Genomic DNA, 21,002 nt, shown 5'->3' with positions numbered 1-21,002 from the left:
AATAAGAAGACAGACAGGATTGGATGTTCCGATTCTTCCAGAATGCGAGATTAGCCTGCGAACCATCCAGTGAAGTCCTTTCGTTTGCATGTTTCTTTAGTAGCTGGAGGCAGTTGAATGTCTGACGTCCATACAGTCACGGGTTTGTTTGTTGTTTTTTGTAGCTGCTGATGACTCAAGGCACTCCAGTAAAGCAAGCTCGAGTTTCAAGAATGTTTTTCAGAACTTTGTGCTCAAAATAGCAGCTTTTATTATGGTGGGAGAATGCAAATGTTAGAGTGGTTGTGATGATGGGGCACAGCGTGTGAGTTTTATAGTCCTACAAAAGGGGCACCCGTTTTGCTGTGTTTTCTAAGCAGCTTGGAAAGATGCACCAGGTATCTGAAAAAGTTTTGCACTGTTCAGACGGAATGTTGCAAACTTCTCAGGTTATTTTCCCAAGACTTCAGTTTCTTGCATAACAATCCTTGGGTTGTAATGGGTAGAAGGCAGGGGATCTTATGGAAACCAGTAATTGTGCCTTTTGAGCCAACTGATTTTCCATCGGCGGTAGGCTAACGCAAAGGCTTTTCACTGAGTGGGCTATAGCATTACTCCTCTCTCATTCTGTGTTAGTGAACCAGTCTCTTTTCCGAACATCAACCTTGACTGACCATCAATCTGTCTTCTGTCTTATCTCAGTTCAATTTTTGAATGCTCTCTCCCTCAGCTGCTTGACCTTGGCTACCAGATGCTGACCAAGTGTAGGGACAGGTGCCCTCATCTCAAAACTGCAGATGATTTCACTTAAGAGTCTGATGTAGATCAGGGAGAAGATGGATCTTTGCCAAAGTCCTTAGAAAAAGGTTTCCACAACATAGTTTGTTTTCCTCTCAATGACCCCCTTCTGAGAACAATCAGGTGAAAATGACATGTTTGGACAAGGTTGTTTTGACAGTCTCTGTAACGGGGGTGGGGTGGGGGGGTCCTTGTCACTCGGCTCTTAACCTCAAGCCAGGCAGAAGATTAGCTGGTGGAGAGAACTTAAAGCTTCCTGTCCCTATCTTGTTTGTTGCTGGGTTAGTTCTCCCCCACCTCCCGCAAATATTGTTAGCCACTTTGAGTCCTCATTGAGGAGAAATAAAATACAAATATACTGAATAAAGGAATCAAAATCATAAAAGAATGTCATTGGATACAATAAGTGATGCTCAGTGGTAGCTTGGGAGCCACATGTTAGCTCTTGGGCATGCCACCTGTGGCTCTTCTGAACACCATGACCCCAATGTGGCACCCGCCCCATGCGTCAGCAGAATAAGGAAGACCCTGGCATTGTGGGGTTTGTGGTGGCAGTCAGGTGGTTTCTACCTTTCACAGCTGCTGCCTCATGCTAGGGACAGAAGTAGATGTGACTCTTTTGACTGATAGGCACTGTGAATGTGGCCCTCATGGGACATGAGTATCGCTGCTGTAGATCAAGAAGAATTAACAACAGCACATCATAGTTACAGCATAATGACTGCCTAATATTTTCCATCATTTTCAGCTGGGTTGTTCCTCATCTGCATTTCTGCAGCACGACAATAATGCAATATCCAACCAGGTGTGGATGCAGCTAAAGTTGTGTCTCTTGTCGTGTCTGAACCCTGAATGTCCACCTGGGCAAAAAATGTCACTTCTGTTCCAAAACCAGATCTCAGTCCAAGTGAAACGGGTCAGCTGCAGAGGGCTTCAGAAAAAGAAATCTCACCCTTTCCTTCTGCTGCCTATTCAGTCACCTTGCCAAGAAACGATAGGTTTGGAATTGGCCTGTAATTGGCCAGAGTCCGTCTATCAGAGACTTCTTCAATAATGATCAAATTGCTGGATCTTTAAGAGGCTTTCAGGAGGTTTTCTCAGCTGATAAAATCACTGTCCCAGCAATGTTAGCCTTAATTTTATCCTAGCAAGGTTTTATTTCCCACCAAGGTAGTAAAGGTAGTCTCTTGTGCAAGCACCAGGTCATAACTGACTCATGGGGTGACATCACATTGCAGGATGATTTGCCATTGGCATCCTCAGTCATCAGTACTTCACTCCCAGGTAGCTGAGTACTCATTTTACCAACCTCAGAAGGATGGAAGGCTGCGTCAACCTTGAGCCAGATACCTGAAGCCATCTTCCATCGGGATTGAGTTCAGCTTGTGAGCAGAGCTTGGACTGCAGTATTACAGCTTACCGCTCTGTGCCATGGGACTCTTTCCCACAAAGGGCAAGGGTCTAATTTACTGGCCTTCAGTCTCAAAAATCCTGTCTGCATTACTCAAAGTAACCAACTTCTGCTGGCGGCTTCCTGGTTTGGATCAGAGAGGTTTTGCCAGCAGAGAAACCCACAAAACCATCACTGCATCTAACCTATTCTTCATCCATTTGAGATGTGAAAAACCTAATTATCTTAAATCATCGTACTGGATGCCGCTGAGTGGTGGCAACGGTAGAGATTATTTACTGCTGAATTTGCCACCTTGTAGGCTTTGCGTGGGCTAGGGGTTCAGAGTCTTTTGCTACCTTATATCTTTAGACATCTCCCTACTCTCTCTTGCTTCCTCCAGCTCTCCTGTAAATGAGAGGACTGACGAAGCAAAAAGTATTAGACATATGTTAAAAATGCAGGAAATGGCATTACGTAATAATTACAAATGACGGGAATAATAAGAACATAAGAAAGAGCCTGCTGAATCAGACCAGAGTCCATTGAGTTCAGCACTTGGCTACTTGCAGTGGTCCACCAGATGCCTTTGGGAGCTCACATGCAGAATGTGAAAGCAATGGCCTTCTGCTGTTGCTGCTCCTGAGCACCTGGTCTAGTATAGTGCATATAGTAAACAGATAATGTATGCTATATGCAGTGGGATAGTCTACAGTCTCATTATCTGTAGAAAGCTTCTTCTTGAACCATTCTGTTGTAGTACAACCCAGTCTCCTTGATAGAAGTGCCTTCCAGAACAATTCTGTTTTGATGAATGCATGAAGCTACCATGCCATGAATCAGTATCTGTCCACCAGGGTCAGGATTGGCTACTCAGACTGGCTGTGGCAACTTATAACTACTTCCGTGTGCAGTTACCTACCACACCCAAACTGCAGAAGGTTTCGATGAAATTGCTGTAGCTCTGTTTGCCAGGAATTGAACCTGTGGCCTCGAACATGCTCTACAACTGACCCACAGTCTCAGAAGCTTAGAGGCCTTCTTGCTGTCTTCATATATCAAAGCCACAAGCTGGGGGAGAGTGGACTCATCTTTCCTGTTTGTAGGGTGGCATCCCAGAAGCTTGCTTGGATGAATAAAGCTGTTGTGGGGGAGCCTAGGAGGAGAGATGGTCCTGCAGATACAAGGGTCCGAAGCCAAGAAGTGTCTTGAACTGATGGGCAGCCAATGGAGTGAGTGCAGAATGGGTGTGATGGGCCTACTCTGCCTTAGTTCCTGATAGTAACTGAGTTGTGACCATGTGTACTAACTGGAATTTCCAAGTTAACCTCAAGGGTAGGACCATGTAGGCTGTATTTGTGTGGTAAAATGAAGTATTTGCGGTTGGTACTCAGAGAGCTTAGTTTACAAACTGCGAAATCACAGTGACAGCGATCCTAATTCTAAAATTCTGCTTTCTGAACGCCCAGCTGGATTGTGGTAGAAGCAATGAGGCAATTTGAATGACCTACTGCCTTGTTTTCTGGGAAAGTGAGGAAACCATAGTGATCCTTCCAGGAAGCCGCAGTGATCCTCCAACACAAACATAAAAAACATCAGTCTTATGAAGAAGTGACTTGAAACAAGGACCAGCCGCAGAACCTTGCCATAGCGACTTTTTAAACACACAGGAACTGTCAACTTTTTTTCTTAAGTAAATGAGATCTGTAAAATAAGAATATCGCAGAAATATATATTAATAAGGTTATTTTAAAGATAGGTCTTTGCAAATTTGGTTTCTCATTACACCAAATGTTAAGTTGTGTATGTCATCTTTATAATGATAATGTTATAGATTCAGAGCTCTGTAAATGTAAAGTTAATATATTTGTAGACCACTTTACCCATGTCAAGGTTTTGCAAACAGTATACTTTTTGATCAGACAGTGGTACTGTATTTCTTTTGGTGCTTTCTGGGAAGGCATTTGTATTTTAATATGAGGCACAAACTGTAGAGATGTCACATTTTCAAATATCATTCACACAAAAAGTAAAACGCCAGTGACAGATGTGAATTGTCTTTCAAACTAGAAAGCTCTGCTAATACCACGTTTTGCTTTTGCTGAGAAACAGTGGCCTTAAATGAGCATCTCGCCTTAACGGAGATAAGTGCTGTGCTGAAACAAAGCACATGTTTCCCTCAGTGTACAAAATACACTTTCCATGGGAGCCCCACCCTGTCATCTTCGATGAGATTGCTTTGTCTGCTGCAGCATTAACAGGGAGTTGCCCTGTCATTTATGTGCAAAACCGTGGCCTCCTCCCGATGAAACTCCATAGATGTGGCCTGTGTGGTGGGTTTTGTGCCTTCTCAGCAGGAGAAACGCCTTTGTTCCACGGCAGAGCCTTTGGCTTTTATCACACTGAACCAGCTGCCAGTGGAGAAGTGCGCACAGACCTGGTTTTTTTGCATCTCCAGTTAGTATGTTGAACAGTCAGATTTTCCTAAAGAAATTTGTTCCAATCGTTTCATCTGGGAATATTAAACTTAAACCTTCTCCCAAGTACATCCAGTACCATCCTATTAATGTGGAGAATGAACATTGCTGCTTTTGTCAAGAAAGTTGGCCGTCTGGTTTTGAATTATTTCACATCCCCCCCTCCGGCCCTCCCGCGACCACCAGGGAAACCTTGCTGCAAACTCAACTCCCCCCAAACCTGTGGAAACTATTCTGGAAAGTTCAAAGCTGACCTCTAGTCTTCTGAAGTGAGTTACCAGTCTTCCTTTTACAGGGGAGGCTCTTCTTGCTCTGAGACACTGGAATGATTCTGGCTAATTTTCCCTCTAGTGCATTACCAAGAAGTGGGACTAGCTGAGGGATGACAGAGCCCCCCAGGGACAAACCAGCAAGATTCTCTGGACTGTAGTTTAATACCTCCCATAGAGGTGAAGGATGGAGAGTTCGTGTTCAGTTCTCTTCCCAGGCGGCATTCCTTTTTACGAAAGCTGCTCAGAGGTTTCCCAACCAGCCGGGGAGTGGAACAGCTTGTATCTGTCCCAAGAGAGGGGTGCAAGAGACGGCCAGTTTTGCTTTGGATGCCAAAGCAGGAATGCTGTGCCTGGAGCCTTATCATCCCCCTCTGGGGCCAATTGGCCTTCCTGCCAAAACACAGCATGGGAAACAAGCAGGCGGGGCAGGTCTGGCCCCTTCACCGAATGAGACTCGCACATTAACTCCGGGCTGCCCAAAAAGGGCAGCAGAGCATTTTCTGATCAGAGCCTTTTTTTTTGCACCCCAGAAAGCTGACCTGGGAAGGAGCTGTCTGATCTAGTTGACTCTCTCTGTCTTACCCTTTCCCAAGTGTCCTGGTTGAGAAGAGGACAGGGTGGTCAGATCCAGCAAGCTCCTTGCATAGATGGTTTGAGGAGGTGGCAAGGCATATCCCAAATATTATTCAAATAGGATTTCCTCCCACCCCCCCAAAATCAGGTATCCATCTTTGAAAAAATTATCCTGGGATTTTCAGTTACCTAATCCACTTTGGTCTTCTTTCGGTAGCTATTCTCCCCATGTGTACAGTCTCAGTGCTTGTGGTGTTCCACAGTGGGAGACAAGCTTCTTACCCTCCTTCCTTTTCCTAGAGCAGGGATCTGAAACTTTTCACAACTGAAAAGTGAAACTGTTGAAATTCAGGTGCAAGAAATCAACAAAAGTGCCATCCCGTTCGCATGACTGAAAAACGGTTCAACTTCGCATTCTTGGTAATTGATATGTTCATTGATAATCCATGACGTTTCCACAGCCCGAATGCAGCTGTTTTAATGTGCTGGCATAATCTGTACATGCTTTATGCTCAGATTCCTGGCAACTGTTCACCTTCATCATTTCCCTATCTATAAATCATCTCAAAGAAGCCCTCTAGTCCTGTAAAAAAAATTTTTGCCTGCCATTCTCTTCATGCACTGGTGATTTTAACATCCTTTCTAATTTAAAATATTTCATTTTATTTTGAAAAGAGTCATAGACTTCATATCCCTGGTTTAGAGCAATGTACCTGGTGTTCCCAGGTGCTTTCCCCTCTAGGTAACATCTTATTGCCCAGAATGGACTTGCATTTTGGTAGTTTACAGGCCTCTATTTAATTTGAGTATTTCATTCTGTTTTTTCCTGCTCTTGAATTTGCATTAACTCTACTGGGCGGGGGGAGAAAGTATATGTGCACTAATTGTTTTGCCTTGAAGGATGGGTCTCACCTGGTTTTAAAACAGGGACTCCTAGTTGTGATGGGAAAGTGACAGAGACGGCAGACATATACCCCGGCTCCCTATACCCACATACTGCAAAATGTGTTTCTGATGAGGCTTAGCTCTTCTCTTGGGGCTATAATCACTTTGGGGAGAGGTTAAGAGTGACAGATTCTAACCTGGAGAACTGGTTTTGTTTCCCTCCTCCTCCACATGAAGCCTAGTGGATGACCTTGGGCTAGTCACAGTTCTCTCAGGACTCTTTCAGCCTCACCTGCTTTACATTTTAATTGGATTTCATATTCCACCCTTTCCCAGCACAAAGCTGGGCTCATGTTGGCTAGCAATTAAAAGTGTTCAATCCATATACAAGACCCATGTTCCTATAAATAACCTATATCATTAAAACTATATCTTACAGATGGCATTGATCAGACTCAGTGTAGGACAAACATATCCAGTTCCTAACTTCTCCCTTCTTAATTTGAGGAATTTTCCAGTTCCTCATCAGTATAGAAGGGAGCGGGGGCGGGGGGTGAGAGTTGGGCAGAGGAAGGGTTGGGAGGCCAGCAACATTGACAGTAAACAGTAGTTGCCTCAATCAAAGGTCCAGTAGAACATCTCCATCTTACACACCCTGTGGAAGTGCTTCAAGGCCCTGGTCTCAGCAGATGGAAAGTTCCACCAGGCTTGGGCCAGGCTGAAAAAGCCCTGGCCCTGGTCGAGGTTAGCCAGACACTTTTGCAGGCAGGGACTGCCAGTAGGCCACTTCCAGAAGACCGCAATGTCCTCTGGGGGTTACAGGGAGAGATGGTGCTAGAGACACAACGGTCCCAGACCACTCAAGGCCTTAAAGGTTAACACCAGAACCTTGAAGAAGATGATCCGGAATTCAACTGGAAACCAATGTAGTCAGTAGAAGTTGAATGTGTGCTGTTATCAGAGTCCATGTAAGGACTCTCACCACCACACTTTGGCCCAGTTGTAGTTTCCAGAGCAATCTCAAGGACAGGCCAGAGTAGAGCAAGTTACAGTAGTCCAGCCTGGAGATGACCATTGTATGGATCACTGTTGCAGGTCTGAATGGTATAGGTCAGGGGCTAGATGTCTGGCCTGACAAAGATGAAAAAAGGCCAATTTAGTCATATTCAATAAAAACCTTTTCCCCCCCAAAAGCCTAAAACTCAAATTGTGTAGCTGGCCCGATTAAAACCTTAATTCTACTCCAGATGGAACTACTTCTTGCCATCGATCATCTGCCCCTTCTTCTGCCAACAGGGTCCTGGCCTCCTCAGCAGGTCTTTCAGGCACCAACCTACCACACAGGGTGTCAGTTGTGGGGAGGGGAAGGGACAGAGTTGTAAGCCGCTTTGAGACTCCTTAAAAGATACAGAAAGTGGGGTATAAAAACCAACTCTTCTTCACAGGGAGTTGCCACATCAGTCTGCAGTGAGTCAGCCCTTTATGTTCATGCGTAAGTCAGCAGAAGCTCCTGCGGAAGGGTTGGTGACGGATTTTTCTCATGCCTTGAGGCGGCATGTGATTGCGTCTCTCCCGAAAGTCCGAGTCCTTCACTGCAGAAGCAGATGGAGTTAGCTGTCTCTCTGGACTTGATTTTTGACTTAAGTTGCTTGCAGATCTCGCTCGTTTTCTGCCTCCAGATCTGACACCTAGTTTATTAAGAACTGGACTAGTACACTTAGGCGGTGCTGGGGAAATTGGTTTCTCAGAAATGAATGTAGAAACGACAAATTATGCAATTTTGTTGCACCGAAATATCTGTGGCAGTCGTGGTCTTCCCAAAAAGGTGACTGAACAGACTAGAATGGTGGCAGTAGCGGTGGGAATAATGATAAAGAGCACAGCCGCAAGGACAAATCAACTTTCCCTCACAATTGTGAGGGTGCCATTTCTGGTAAAGAAAGATTTGTGTTTGCCATACAGTTTTCAGAGAGGCCGTTTAGGCTTCTGCGGGGTGGTGCAACTTAAAACTGCTTCCATATGCTTGTTACCTACCGCACCCAAACTGCAGAAGGTTTTAATAAAATTGCTGTAGCTCAGCTTGCAGCTTAAATCAGCTTGGTGCCAGGCTCCAGGTAGACAACACTTTGGCCTTCTCCTGGCTTTCTGAGCTGTCTGGGACTATTTGTATCGTTTGTCCCTAGGGTTGCTTGTGAAGAGAGCATCTGTTCACGTTCTTTGAACAGAGGAGGAACGGGACAGGGCTCATGAGAAAAAATTCAGCCTGCAAACCTGCCCAGAACTGTCATGCACTTTTTCCCCTGACCTGGATGGCCCGATCATGTCAAACCTTGGCAGCTGAGCAGGGTTGGATCTAGTTTGGTATTTGTATGGGAGACAATGAAAGAAAGTGAGGATCACTACATGGAGGCAGACAATGGCAGACTGCCTGCATTCATCTGTTGCCTTGAAAAGGCAGTATATTTGTTTTATTGTATATCAAATTGTGGTTTTATTGTTTTATGATTATTGTTTAGGGCTCTGAGCCCTTCGGAGGGGTGGTGGTCTAAAAGTTAAACAAACAAACAAACAAAAGCCTATGGGGTCGCTGTAAATTGGTTGCAACTTGATGGCACTTCCCACCACTAACCCTCACCAGGATATCTAATGGAATGCACAATTTCTCTTGTATTCTCCCCACTCTGAATGTTGGAAATTCAAAGAGGGGGCTTGATGTGGTTTCTAAGGGGCCCATTGATACAGAGATGTCTCTCAGTGGGTACTTTACAAATGCACAGCTCTAGAAGTTAACATTTCTCTCTTTATGTGAAAGGGGAGTTGTAAGGCCTTCTTTTCCCTTGGGCTTGATGGCCTGTATGAAAAGAGTAGTGCTTTGAGTAACTTTGGCCGGGAAGCTTTCTTCTGTGTTTCTGATCTTTTGGTTTTGGCTTTTTTACCTGCAATTCTAGGAGGACCTAACGTGGTTCACATACACTGGGCAGGGTTGATGTTGCTTGCTTTGTTGCGGAGCAGACAGAGACGTATTGATCTTCCTGACGCATCTTGAATCATGTTCAAGGCTCTAGTGCTGACCTTTAAGGTCTTGAGCAGTCTGGGGCCCTCATATCTATGGAACAGCATCTCCCCATATTGCCCCTGCGGGACACTTTGGTCCACACTCCTGACCCCAAGAATGTTACATTCGCCTCAACCAGAACCAGGGCTTTCTTGGCCCTGGCTCCAACCCAGTGGAACTCTCTGTCCGTGGACACCAACACCCTGTGGAATCAATTCTGCAAGGTCTGTAAGACAGAGATGTTCTACTGGGACTTTGGCAGAGACCACCCATGGTCCACTTACCATTTTGCTGGCCTGCCAACCACCAACCATTCTTTGTGCGCTTTAACTGAACACTTCACATGAGGAGAAATGCCCCTGTGCCTGTGGAAGACCCAGCCCTGGCAGTGCTGGTCCTCTGGCCTTACACATTCAAGACTGTCTCCTTGGCTTGGTTTCTCTCTCCTCACTTTTTTTAGCACCGTGCTGTTTCTGATGTGTGGTTGTGCTTGTGTTTCCACAGCTGGAGGACTGCACTTTGCAAGTCTTGCCATTGGGAAATTATTTGGACCTTGAACTTTCTCTGCTGGAGCAGAAGGATGAACTGGAAGGGTTTTACGAGGACATCAGGTAACTTGCTGGATCTTCGCAACAGGGATTTGGGCACAAGAACTGATCATGTGGGGAAATGGGTATGCACACAGCCTGTCTGGAATCTGCCCTAGGAGGAAAGGCACTTCCAAGTTTTCAGCCAGATGAGGCTGCCTTCAAACATGGTTTGTCATCTTACACAGGTTCCAGGAGTACAGTTTGTTACAGACATGCTGGTTTGCATTCAGGTCGTACCGATGGAATCAGTCAGCCCCAGATTTCCATGCAAGACTACTGCAGTATTCTTTATATGGGGCTGCCCTCGGAAACTGTCTGGAAACCTAGTGGGTCTAAAACAATCAGGCTGTTGTCGGGAAATGGATTGCCATACTGTCATACTGACTGATTGCCATACTGACCGATTACCATACTGGCTGATGTGCACTGGCCTACCTTTTGTTTCCAGCCACAATCCAGATTGCTTCCTAATAGAGCCCTAAATTGCATTGGACCAGGATATTTGAAGGACCACCTCTTCTTCCCATATCCATCCGTTAAGAGCCTCTTCCCAGTCCCCGTTCTCTGTACCCTGGCCTTCAAAGTTTAGGTGGTTAGTGACCAGAGAGAGGGCTTTTTCAGTAGTGGCACCTTGCCCCTCCCCTAGTGCCTACCTTACCATCTTTTAAGTGCCCTTTTCTTCAGCCTTGGAACCAAAGGATTCTATCACTGTGAGCTGTTCATATAGTCTCCTCCTAGCCCAAGGACTATTTTATAAATACCATTTTAAGCTTCTGAATGCTATGCTGCTTATTTTAATATTGCATATTTTAATATTGAACATACTTCCATTGCTGTGTTAGTGATAGTGATCTTGTTGTGGTTAATTCTTTGAGCCTGCTTGAGCAGGACTCTGAAGAGGTGGCTCATATGTTTTTTAAATATATTGCCATGCAGCAAGCACCATCTCAGGCAATATCTGCAGCAATGCGGTGGGCCACAGGCATAAACAAAGCTTGATGGGGACATGTTCGTGGGGCGGTTCTCCAAGGCTTGCATGAGTTCTTGGGAGACTTCCTGGACTGAGATGGCATCTCCTGACCTGTTCCTGTTTTGCTTTCCTGTCGTTGCAGGAAAGGGAGGCGGCCAATTCTCCTCATCCGCACGCAGCTCTCGGTCCGCGTTCATGCCATCCTGGGTGAGTCCCGACTCGTGCTGTTGCCCTTCCCACTCTTCTGATTGGCTCCCCAAGGTTCTGGGAGCCAATCTTGGGCAGTTCCACACAAAATGGACCTTCTGCACCCAAGCTTCTCTTTGAGACCACAGCGGTTCTATCTCTTCTATTCAAACTTTCTGTGGGGGCTTTAGGGGGCTTTTCTTACTACCTTGGTGGCCCAGACTAGCCTGATCTTGTCATATCTTAGAAGCTAAGCAGGGTCACCCCTGGTTAGTACTTAGATGGGAGACCACCAAGGAAATCAAGATTTGCTATTCTGAGATGGCAGCCTCTGACATCAGAGATGGGAGTTTCACCTGGCATTGGCTAAACCAGCTCAACGTTCTTAGAGAGGAAGCTGACCATAAATATCTGAACATTTGGGCTTTTCCCTTGTCTTCAGTGGACGCTGGGGTCCCCATCAGGTTGGGTAGGAGTTAAGGACTCCTCTAGGATCTTTTTACTTCAAGGAATACTGCCCATGTTCTGATACAGCCTAAGTAATGTGTACTTAGTGGAGTAACATGAACTGTATTACTTGTTATTTGAAACCTAAGATCTGTGCTCTTGAATAGTTTTTCCCCATATTTGTTTTGCCTTTTTTTCCCACCATGTTTTGAACATCCATTATTTTCTTTTTTTGCTCATAACAAATGTTTAAAAAAATGTTTTTGCCTTTGCTTGGTACAACTTGTTCTCTGAGATATTTCTCTTAATCAAGATCATATTTCCCAAATACTACACTGATTACACCAGCTATCAATCTGTTCCCAAGTCCAATTTGTAGCATTGGATTTGTCCTTTAAAGTCCAACATGGCTTGGAACCAAGGTATCTGAAGGACCGCCTTCTCCAGTTCTGACTGTCCCACCAACTAAAGATGCTTATTTGGCAGGTACACAATTATGAAACTACCAACACAGGGAGGTACGTTTGGCCTCCTTCTTGTTGATCTTCAGGGAGCAGTTGAAGGCAGTTTTATGTAGGACCATATTTTGATGGATTCAGCTTTTATCAGACAATAAAAGCAGTCTGCCCTGCCCTGGATAGTTGGATCTCATTAGATCTTGGGGGATCATCCCTGGTTAGTATTTGGATGGGAGACCACCAAGGAACAGCAGGGTTGTTATGGAGAGTCAGGCAATGGCAAATCACTTCTGAACATCCGTTGCCTTCAAAACCCTGTGCAGTTGCCATAAGTTGACTGTGATTTAATGGCCCCAAAGGCAGTCCTAATTGGAGTTCTTATTCTGTGACATTTGTAAGTTTTAAGATTGTTGTTTTATTGTGTTTTTATAATTGTTTTACTTATGTTGTAAGGCACCTTGAGTTCTGCAAGGGAGAAAGAAGGCTAGTAAATGTTTTAAATAAACAAAATCAATCTCTTCATGTGTTATATTGCATAAGTACTATATAGTTTGTTATAGGGTATTTTCCAGGGTTTCTACCCAGTTTTTTTTTCTAGCGCTGTGCTAGGATACCATCTTAGGTCAGTCTAAATGATTTAATTCTCTGTGGAAATGAGTTTTGAAGCCTGAAGGCAGATCTTGTGTCAGATTTCCTTTGCAGCTCCTTTGCAAGGCGAAATAGATGAACCCGCAGCCAGCCGCAGGAGGGAATCTGGCAGCTAGGCGACTCTGGGTCTTGGTTTCTCATTGGGCCCAATAAACTGTTTCCTCTTTCATTGACTGCTCTCCCCAACTGCAATTGTTCTCTGCGTTTCTTGGCATCTTGCAGCAACTGCCAATGGCCAGTTCCTGGCTGTTGTTTGTCTGAGTCAGCATGCAGTCCCACAAGCTTCCTTTGCTTGTGTCCACTGTGCTGGTCAACATCGCAAGTGTTTCTTCAGCCTGCGTGGGTGCCTTCTGGGGCCTGCAGTTGCACTGAAGGTTGATTCTGTACTTGTAATGACAGAGTGTGTATGCGAGTGGGTAGCAGCACCCTGCAAGGCACAGACGGGTTGGGATGGCTGTGCCAGACACTGGTGCAACTTCTGTCTGTGAGGCAGTCCTGGGTTAGAGCAGTGTTGGATACACCTGCAGCTTCTGGCTGCAGGAAGCATGTGGCAGTTACTCACTGCAAATGGCCTGACACTCCTTTCATTTCTTGGGTGGGGTGAGGAGGAGACAGACAATAACAGGTCTGTGAACAATTCCAGCAGGGCCTAAACAGTGGAGATAACAAAGTTATTGCATCCTTATTTCTTTCCACAAGTCCAGGAGGAAACTCGTCAGAGTTGGGACTTCTTAGAACAACTGGGGATTATTAGGAAAAGGGCTATATCACTTCCTCTTCCTGAGTCAGGGGACTAGCAGGAGATCTAGAGCAGCCTCCCCCGCAATCTTTTAAAGCCTGTGGGAGCCTAGAGAGTACATTGAGACTGGGATAGCAAAGCTAGATAAACCCCTGCCCCTCATGCATGTGAAGTGACCAAATAAGCTGCAATTTTCCCTGATTGGCAGCCATCTACTCAGTCCATCGGTGCTCCCTTACAACACAGGAGAATCTTTTTGTGAAATAACCCAGTGCATATATGTGCCTTTGGGACCCGTTATTTGAGGGGCCCACCAGTAAGCAATATAGAATGCCATCTGGTAGATACACCTGAGAAAAGAGAAAGTCAGTGTCTTTGGTCACACTGACATAAGCCCTGTCTCCACCTTCTTTCCTTGTGCTTTTGATCCTGGGTTTGCAAAAATGCAATTCCGAAATGTTGTGGTCGTGCTTGGATTCTTGCCTTATGAACAGAACATTCGGGGAAGAATTGGAGCATGTAACTCTGCCAGTGGAGTTAAAGTTTACAGCATAATTGTGGCCTCCTTGTTACTGACAAACTAGTTTCTTAGTGCCTGGGGTGGGGCGGGGGCGGGGGGAAAGAGAGAATGCGCTGCCTGCTGAGATGGAACAGGCTAGAAATTTGTGGTGGCTTTCTGCCTGCTGCCCCCTGGGCAGTCCTCCAGTGCAAAGTTTTCTGTGTTTGGAATGCTCTTCCACATATTTCCTGGCACTAATTATGGAGAGAAAGCTCACTGTAAAGCAAACCCTAGGGCTGACCCTCAAGTCTTGTGCGCTTCGCTTGGGTCCTTCCAGTTGTCCTGATTCTGTAGATGTTCTGGCACCCCAGATGTTCATGAACAACGATTCCCATCAGCCCCCATGTTCATGTAGATTCTGTAGAGCAGGGGTGTCCAACTCTGGCACCCCAGATGTTCATGAACAAAGATTCCCATCAGCCCCTGGTAGGGACTGATGGGAATTGTAGTTCATGGACATCTGGGGTGCCAGAGTTGGGCACCCCTGATCTAGATCAAGGGCCTTCGGTGCAATGAAGCCAAAGTCTGGATAGAAAGCTTTAGTAAGGATGTAATTCTGCATTGGTTAGACCTCACCTGGAATATTGTGCACAGTTCTGGGCACCACAATTTAAGAAGGACATTGACAAGCTGGAACAGGTCCAGAGGAGGGCAACCAAAATGGTAAAAGGTCTATGCCCTACAAGGAGAGACTTAGGGAGCTGGGTATATTTAGTTTGGTGAAGGTTAAGAGGTGACATGATAGCCATGTTTAGATATTTGATGGGATGTCATGTTGGTGAGGGAGCAAGCTTGTTTTCTACTGGAGGCGGAAGGACATCTTGATTGGGTGTTTCCCAACCCGTTCTCAGGGAGGCAGGATGTAGTTTTTCATCACTTCCTGTCAGCTGGTTGGTCACCCAATTATCCCCAGTTTAACTTCCTGCCTGACAGGGAGAGCAGCACTTTCTTGAGGCTCTGCAAAAAAGTTTGTCTCTAGCTTCTGTAGTGTCTGTCCAGTCTTATTTTCAACCTTCTAACTTCTGTGTGTCCTCTCTTATCTTCCGTCTTCTTCCCTGTCTCGGGAAGAGTCCTGGTCTACCCGGACTCCCTTCCCGCCAAAAAGGCCCTCAAAATGGCTTCAATCAGCTTCTCTCTCGGCCGAGAGAAACCTTTAGCAATCATCGCCGGCAGAAGGCAATTCAGGGCCTCCACATCAAAACAAGATGGTATTAAGGAAAATCCTCTGCCAAGGGAAAACCTCAGCCCAATTAATTCCCAAAAGCCGCTGAACGAGGAACCACCAAGGCTGCAAAAGAAAAGGGCTAAGAGCGCTCAGCGATGACGCTATCGGCTGGCGAAGCCTCAGCAAATTTCTTGCGGGAGGCCGAGCTCTCCCGCCGGGTCTCCACTGGCCAGCTTCCTCGGTTCTCGTTCCCCAGGGCCGCTTGAGAGAGCCGAGGGACCCTGAAGCCTCCACTGGGCTGCTGATCGCTTTGGAACACCCGCTGCAGCTACGGCAGCTGAGGCGCCATGGAGGCTACCAGAGCGCCGCCAAGCAGCCCAGACTCCGAGGAAGGGGAAGACAGCGACGCTTTCTCTACCAGGCAAGGCAACGACCGCGGCAACAGGGGGAGGGAGAGGGCCCCCTCGGCTCACAATCCAAACACTTGGCATGATGCTTCCCCCCGCCAACTAGTCAGCTTATTCAGACAAGCCATGAGGGAGGAAATTCAAACCTATCATAATAAGGAACATGGGCACAGACGGTAGAGGAGATGCTCCTCCTCTATCCAGGGATCCACTCGCGTCTCTCCACTCTCCCCCACACCCCATGTAAGTGAGGGGTGACCGAGTATTGACATAGGAACCCCATTTCCTTTCCCAGGCTAGAGACTGATGAAGCGAAGTAGTCAGTCAGCCAGTCATGAGACTCCAGAAGAGGATTCTGAACACTTTTCAAGGAACCTGAGGAGGCAGATCCAGATACTCCAGGATCCAACCTTCCCAAATTCTTTTGACGTGGGAAAATATTTCCAACCTTTATCTCCCAAAGCCATCGTGAGCTTTGGACCTCAGGGACTCCCGTGAGACGCTGCTGGACTCCCTCTGTCAGCTCCTAATCCGGAAAAACCCATTAAAGGATGCCCTAAAGGGAAGAAGGAGATCTTCCCCCACGAAGACAAAACTGTAGCTTTCCTCCCAGTCCCAGAGTTCTTCTACAGGGGCATCCTTAGGGAGTGGGCTTCTCCCACCTCATCCAAAACTCTCTCCCCATCTTTTAAAAAACTTTATCCAGTGCCTGAATATATCAACAGCATCCTCAGGTTCCCTCCAGTGGACGCCCCTGTCGCTGCACTGCAATCGGGAGGGTTGGTGGCTAAGGATGGGGTTAGAAGAATAATACTAAAAAAGACCAACTTGACAGTTTGCGATCTGAAGTAATCCTTAAGAAATCTCACGACAGCCTTGCAGCCCTGACCAAACTCCTCCTCTCCTCAGCCACCATGGCTAGAGCATCCATTGTTTGGCTTCGTAGAATTCTCGACATGCTCCCCCCAGAATCTAAAGCCATTAGGGAAGGAGTAGAGAGAATTTTACACTGCACCTCATACCTAGCCGACTCAAACCACGAAGGACTTCTCCTTGCAGCCAAGATCATAGCGAACAACGTAGTTGTTAGAAGACATGCTTGGCTCCAGAGCTCCGGCCCACTGGCTATGCTTGCCAAACATGCTTCTGGTGGCCGGGCTATTGCCCTTCCAGGGCACAACCCTTTTCGGGTCAAGGGACAGTTAGGAGGTCCTGGTCCAGACAAGGGGACACAATAAAAGGCTATGCCCATTGAGTCCATTAAACCAGATCAACTCCTTAACCAGAGCCTCGAAGGCTCACTCCACCTTCAGATCTCACAAAACTCCTGCCCAGATTCTGTGAGAGGCCCGGAAATCGCATGGCAATCCAAACAAGGTTTCCGGAACGCAGTACGGAAACTTCTCTTAATAACTCCTTCGAATAAATGGCTACTTCAAGTCCGCAAGCTTCCTTCGCGCCAATTTCGCCAAACAATAGACCTTATCAACATCGCCTCGGGGTAGGCGTCACTTCCAACTATTCAAAACTTATTCCAGTGGAGAGGCAACCATGTAGGATCGAGTGGGCCTAGGGAGGTCATAGAGTCGGGATACTTCCATCGAAGTTTGTAAGTCTCTCACACCCATTCCAAGGCTTCCCAGTAAAGGCCAACATAGACAAAGCACAAAGAACCAAACGTGCCATACAACATCTGCTCAGCATCCGGGCGATAGAACCAGTGCCAAAATCGGAGAGATCCTTGGGTGTTTTCTCACATTTTTTCACTGTTCCAAAACGCAACGGGGACTGGCGAGCAATACTCAACTTAAAATTTGTAAATCGACATCTTCAACTACACCGCTTCAGAATGGAGACCCTCCGCTCCATAGTAGAACACCTGCGGCCCGGCGATTTCCTCACCTCTCTAGATCTAACCGGGTTGCATTTGCAATGGCCATCCCGCATGGTCACCATAATATTAATAAATAGTTCCTCCTAGCTTATGCGAGTAGGGACCCAACAACAATATCAAATTCAGGCGGGCATTGCCTTCGGGCTGCTTGGCAACAGCCCGGAAGTTTTTTTCAAAGATTCTCCTGTGCCCCATCACAGCACTCCGGCAGAAAAAAGTCCATGCTTATCCTTACCTGGACGATATCCTGATCCGATCGGGATCGAGCTGGCAGTGGGTAACAGTGGATGTCCCGAACCACTCAAGTAGGTACCATGACACACCGGCTGCATCAGCAGCCCTGATAGACACAACTCACCACGTTCCACCTCAGACATGGGGCTTTTCGGAGTCCCTCGCGATTTAACTCACAACTCATTATTCATCCCCCCGGACAAGATACTCCGCCTACAGCAGACTGTATCCCTCATCATCTCCAAAAGAACGGCCCCTCTCCTTCTTCTGGCAAGACTGATGGGCTTGATGATGAAACTCAGGTTCCTCGGCTATATGCTTCAGTGGGCCAGTGATTCCCATGCAAGGCCCCTTCAAATCTTCTTACTGGCCCCTTCCAACTAAGCAGATCATGTGACCTGAAGTAAGATGAAGACAGTGTCGCTAGTTTCCACGCTTCACGTAAAAAAGACACCTCAAGTGGTGGACTCACTCCCACAATCTCTCAAAAGGAAAAGTCTATCTTCACCCAGAGAGAAGCCAATTGGTCACCGACGCCAGCCTCAGGGGCTGGGGAGCGACCCTAGGAGACCAGGTAGTCCAGGGCCTCTGGACGGAGGAGGAAAGAGGCCTGTCCATCAACATCCTAGAAACGAGATCCCATCTACAAGTCGCTTCCAACTGGCCTTCCAAATCAATATCATTCAAGGTACCCCATGGGTCCTGGTTCCTTACGTGACAAGCACCTCACAGCTAAGGCTGCACCCTCAACAATCAAGGGGGATCCAGATCGACGCAGATGCACCGGGAAGCCTCCCTCATCCTGTCCTGGGCGGAGACACACCTCCTCTCCATATCAGCAGAACACATCAGGGGCCAGCTGAACATCACCGCCGACTGGCTAAGCAGACAGTCCATCGCAGAAGCGGAATGGAAGCTAAAACCAAGCATCTTCCAGTGGCTGACAGAGAAGCTGGGTCATCCCGAGATGGACCTGTTTGCTTCAGCAGAGAACCACCAGCTTCCTCTATTCATGTCACGCTTCTTCCACCCCAAAGCGGTAGGAGTGGATGCGCTGCTGGCACCCTGGCCGAGGACACTGCTATATGCCTTTCCCCCTCTCCCCATCATTCCCAAGGTACTGAGGAAGATCGCAGCCGAACAAGCCGAAGTGATCCTCGTGGCTCCTCGACTAGGGCTCCCCACTCGCCCTAAGGTTGGCACAATGGTCTAGAGATGGCAGTCTCCCCGGGACTTCCACTTCCCACACCACCGGACATGCTAACACAAGGACCAATAGCACATCCTACACCACAATGGTTCAAGTTGACCAAGAGATGACCGCGCGCTTTGAAGCCCAGGCTGAACCTCCTAAAAGCAAAGGCTATTCGGAGACCAGGTCTCCCAATAATGCATCCTTGGCCGGGCTTAGGGAGACCTTCCCACCAGGAACATTTAAGAACTCCCTTCGCGTGGAAAGCCTTCTCTAGAGTGGTGTAAAAGGGAAGTCTCCATTGAACCTCCTCTTCTTCAATCCTCTACTCTCATATCCTGTCCTTTCCTCCAGGGATGACACCCTGCTTGTGCTAGGGCCTCACGCAGGCTCCACCTTTTAAGACTCCATAGATTATGGCCCTTAATACAGTCCCTCCCCGACGACTTCAGCAGGACAAATTCCATCTCCAGGCATCCACAGATATCATCAGCTTTCTTACAGGCGTCAAACAAATTCAACCGCCGGTGATCCACAGATTCCCGACCTGGCGATTGCACCTGGTTCTTTCGGCTCTCACCAAAGCGCCATTTGAACCTATCCAAACGATCCAACTGAAGTGGGTACGAATGAAGGCGTTATTTCTCCTAGCAATCACAACGGCTAGAAGAGTCTCGGAGATTCATGCTCTCTCAGTGGAATCAGAACTCTGCACCTTCCACAAAGACCGGGTAGTCCTGAGACCTGACCCCACTTTCATACCCAAAGTTAACTCCAAGTTTCACTTATCTCAAGAAATCGTCATTCCGTCCTTCTGTGCTACTCCTTCTCACCCAACTGAAAGATTATGGCACAACTTGGATGTCCGTAGAGCTTTAAAAGCCTTCATAGTCAGGGGCCGGAACTTACCATTGGCGTTTCGCTCACAGCCTCTTCTATCAACGCGTTTCCCCCCCAACCTGGGGGACGCATGATCAAAGCAGCCATCAGTGTAGGACCATATCAAGGCGTAATGCATTATTGAGGTATACACAGGCGTAAGCAACCATCCCTCCCCTAGGGGATCAAGCAGCCTCATCCACAAGCTGGCACCTAAGCGTGATACAGCGGCCAACGCCGCCTTCAGGAAACAGGTCCCCCTCATAGATATCTGTGGTATGGCCAGCGTTGGTCTTCAGTGCATCCACCTTCGCCAGACGTTTGGCCATTCCTTGGCAGTATCGGAAGCCACCTTACGGCGAGACGAAAGTGCAGGAACACAGGGCTATCGGGGAATGATCTGACCCACCCTTTTTCGGGACTGCTCTGGGAGTTCCCAATCAAGATGTCCTTCCGCCTCCAGTAGAACGGTCCATTGGTTACTCACCGTGAAGGGCCCTTCTACTGGACGTCGGAAGGACATCTTGGCCCTCCCCGGATCAGCATTACCCCCCGATAATGGATTCCTGATACGTTAACATTCTTCAAAAAATAAGTGCAGAGTCCTCTGTTTTTCAATGTTTTTCACTGTTGTCACGTTGACATGTTAAAGTTATCTGTTTGTTAAGTCGCTTCCTGTTATATGTTAGAGTTGGTGGCTCTCACTGCTCTTGACAGTCGTCTACTGGGGATAATTGGGTGACCAACCAGCTGACAGGAAGTGATGAAAAACTACATCCTGCCTCCCTGAGAACGGGTTGGGAAACACCCAATCAAGATGTCCTTCCGACGTCCAGTAGAAGGGCCCTTCACGGTGAGTAACCAATGGACCGTTCTGTTGCTCCAGAAACTAGGACTAGAAGTAATGGGTTCAATGTGAAGGAAAAGAGATTCCACCTAAGCATCAGGAAAAACTTCCTGACAGGAAGGGATGTTTGACAGTGGAATGCACTGCCTCGGAGTGTGGTGGAGTCTCTTTCTTTGGAGGTTTTTAAACAGAGGCTGGATGGCCAACTGTCAGGAGTGCTTTGATTATGTGTTCCTGCATTGCAGGGGATTGGACTTGATGGCCCTTGGGGTCTCTTCCAACTCTATGATGCTATGATGTTGGAATCCCAGTTTGTGAAATGAGAATTGGGAAACACTGTTAAGCCCATCCAAGAGCA

At 47.1% G+C, this 21,002-nt stretch overlaps 1 protein-coding gene across 2 annotated transcripts in view; it reads left to right on the top strand.

The window, feature by feature from the left end:
- The window catches only part of FHOD1 (formin homology 2 domain containing 1), a 64,404-nt gene that overhangs the window by 7,623 nt on the left and 35,779 nt on the right, over nt 1-21,002 (top strand). For both annotated transcript variants that reach the window (XM_048515927.1, XM_048515926.1), the window contains exons 2-3: nt 9,934-10,040; nt 11,132-11,196. In XM_048515927.1, the coding sequence (XP_048371884.1) occupies nt 9,934-10,040; nt 11,132-11,196 (172 nt within the window). The remainder of the gene's footprint in view (nt 1-9,933; nt 10,041-11,131; nt 11,197-21,002) is intronic.

Source organism: Sphaerodactylus townsendi, linkage group LG14 (assembly GCF_021028975.2).
Source record: "Sphaerodactylus townsendi isolate TG3544 linkage group LG14, MPM_Stown_v2.3, whole genome shotgun sequence".
Lineage (NCBI taxonomy): Eukaryota > Metazoa > Chordata > Lepidosauria > Squamata > Sphaerodactylidae > Sphaerodactylus > Sphaerodactylus townsendi.
This window is presented reverse-complemented; position numbering and strand designations above follow the sequence as displayed.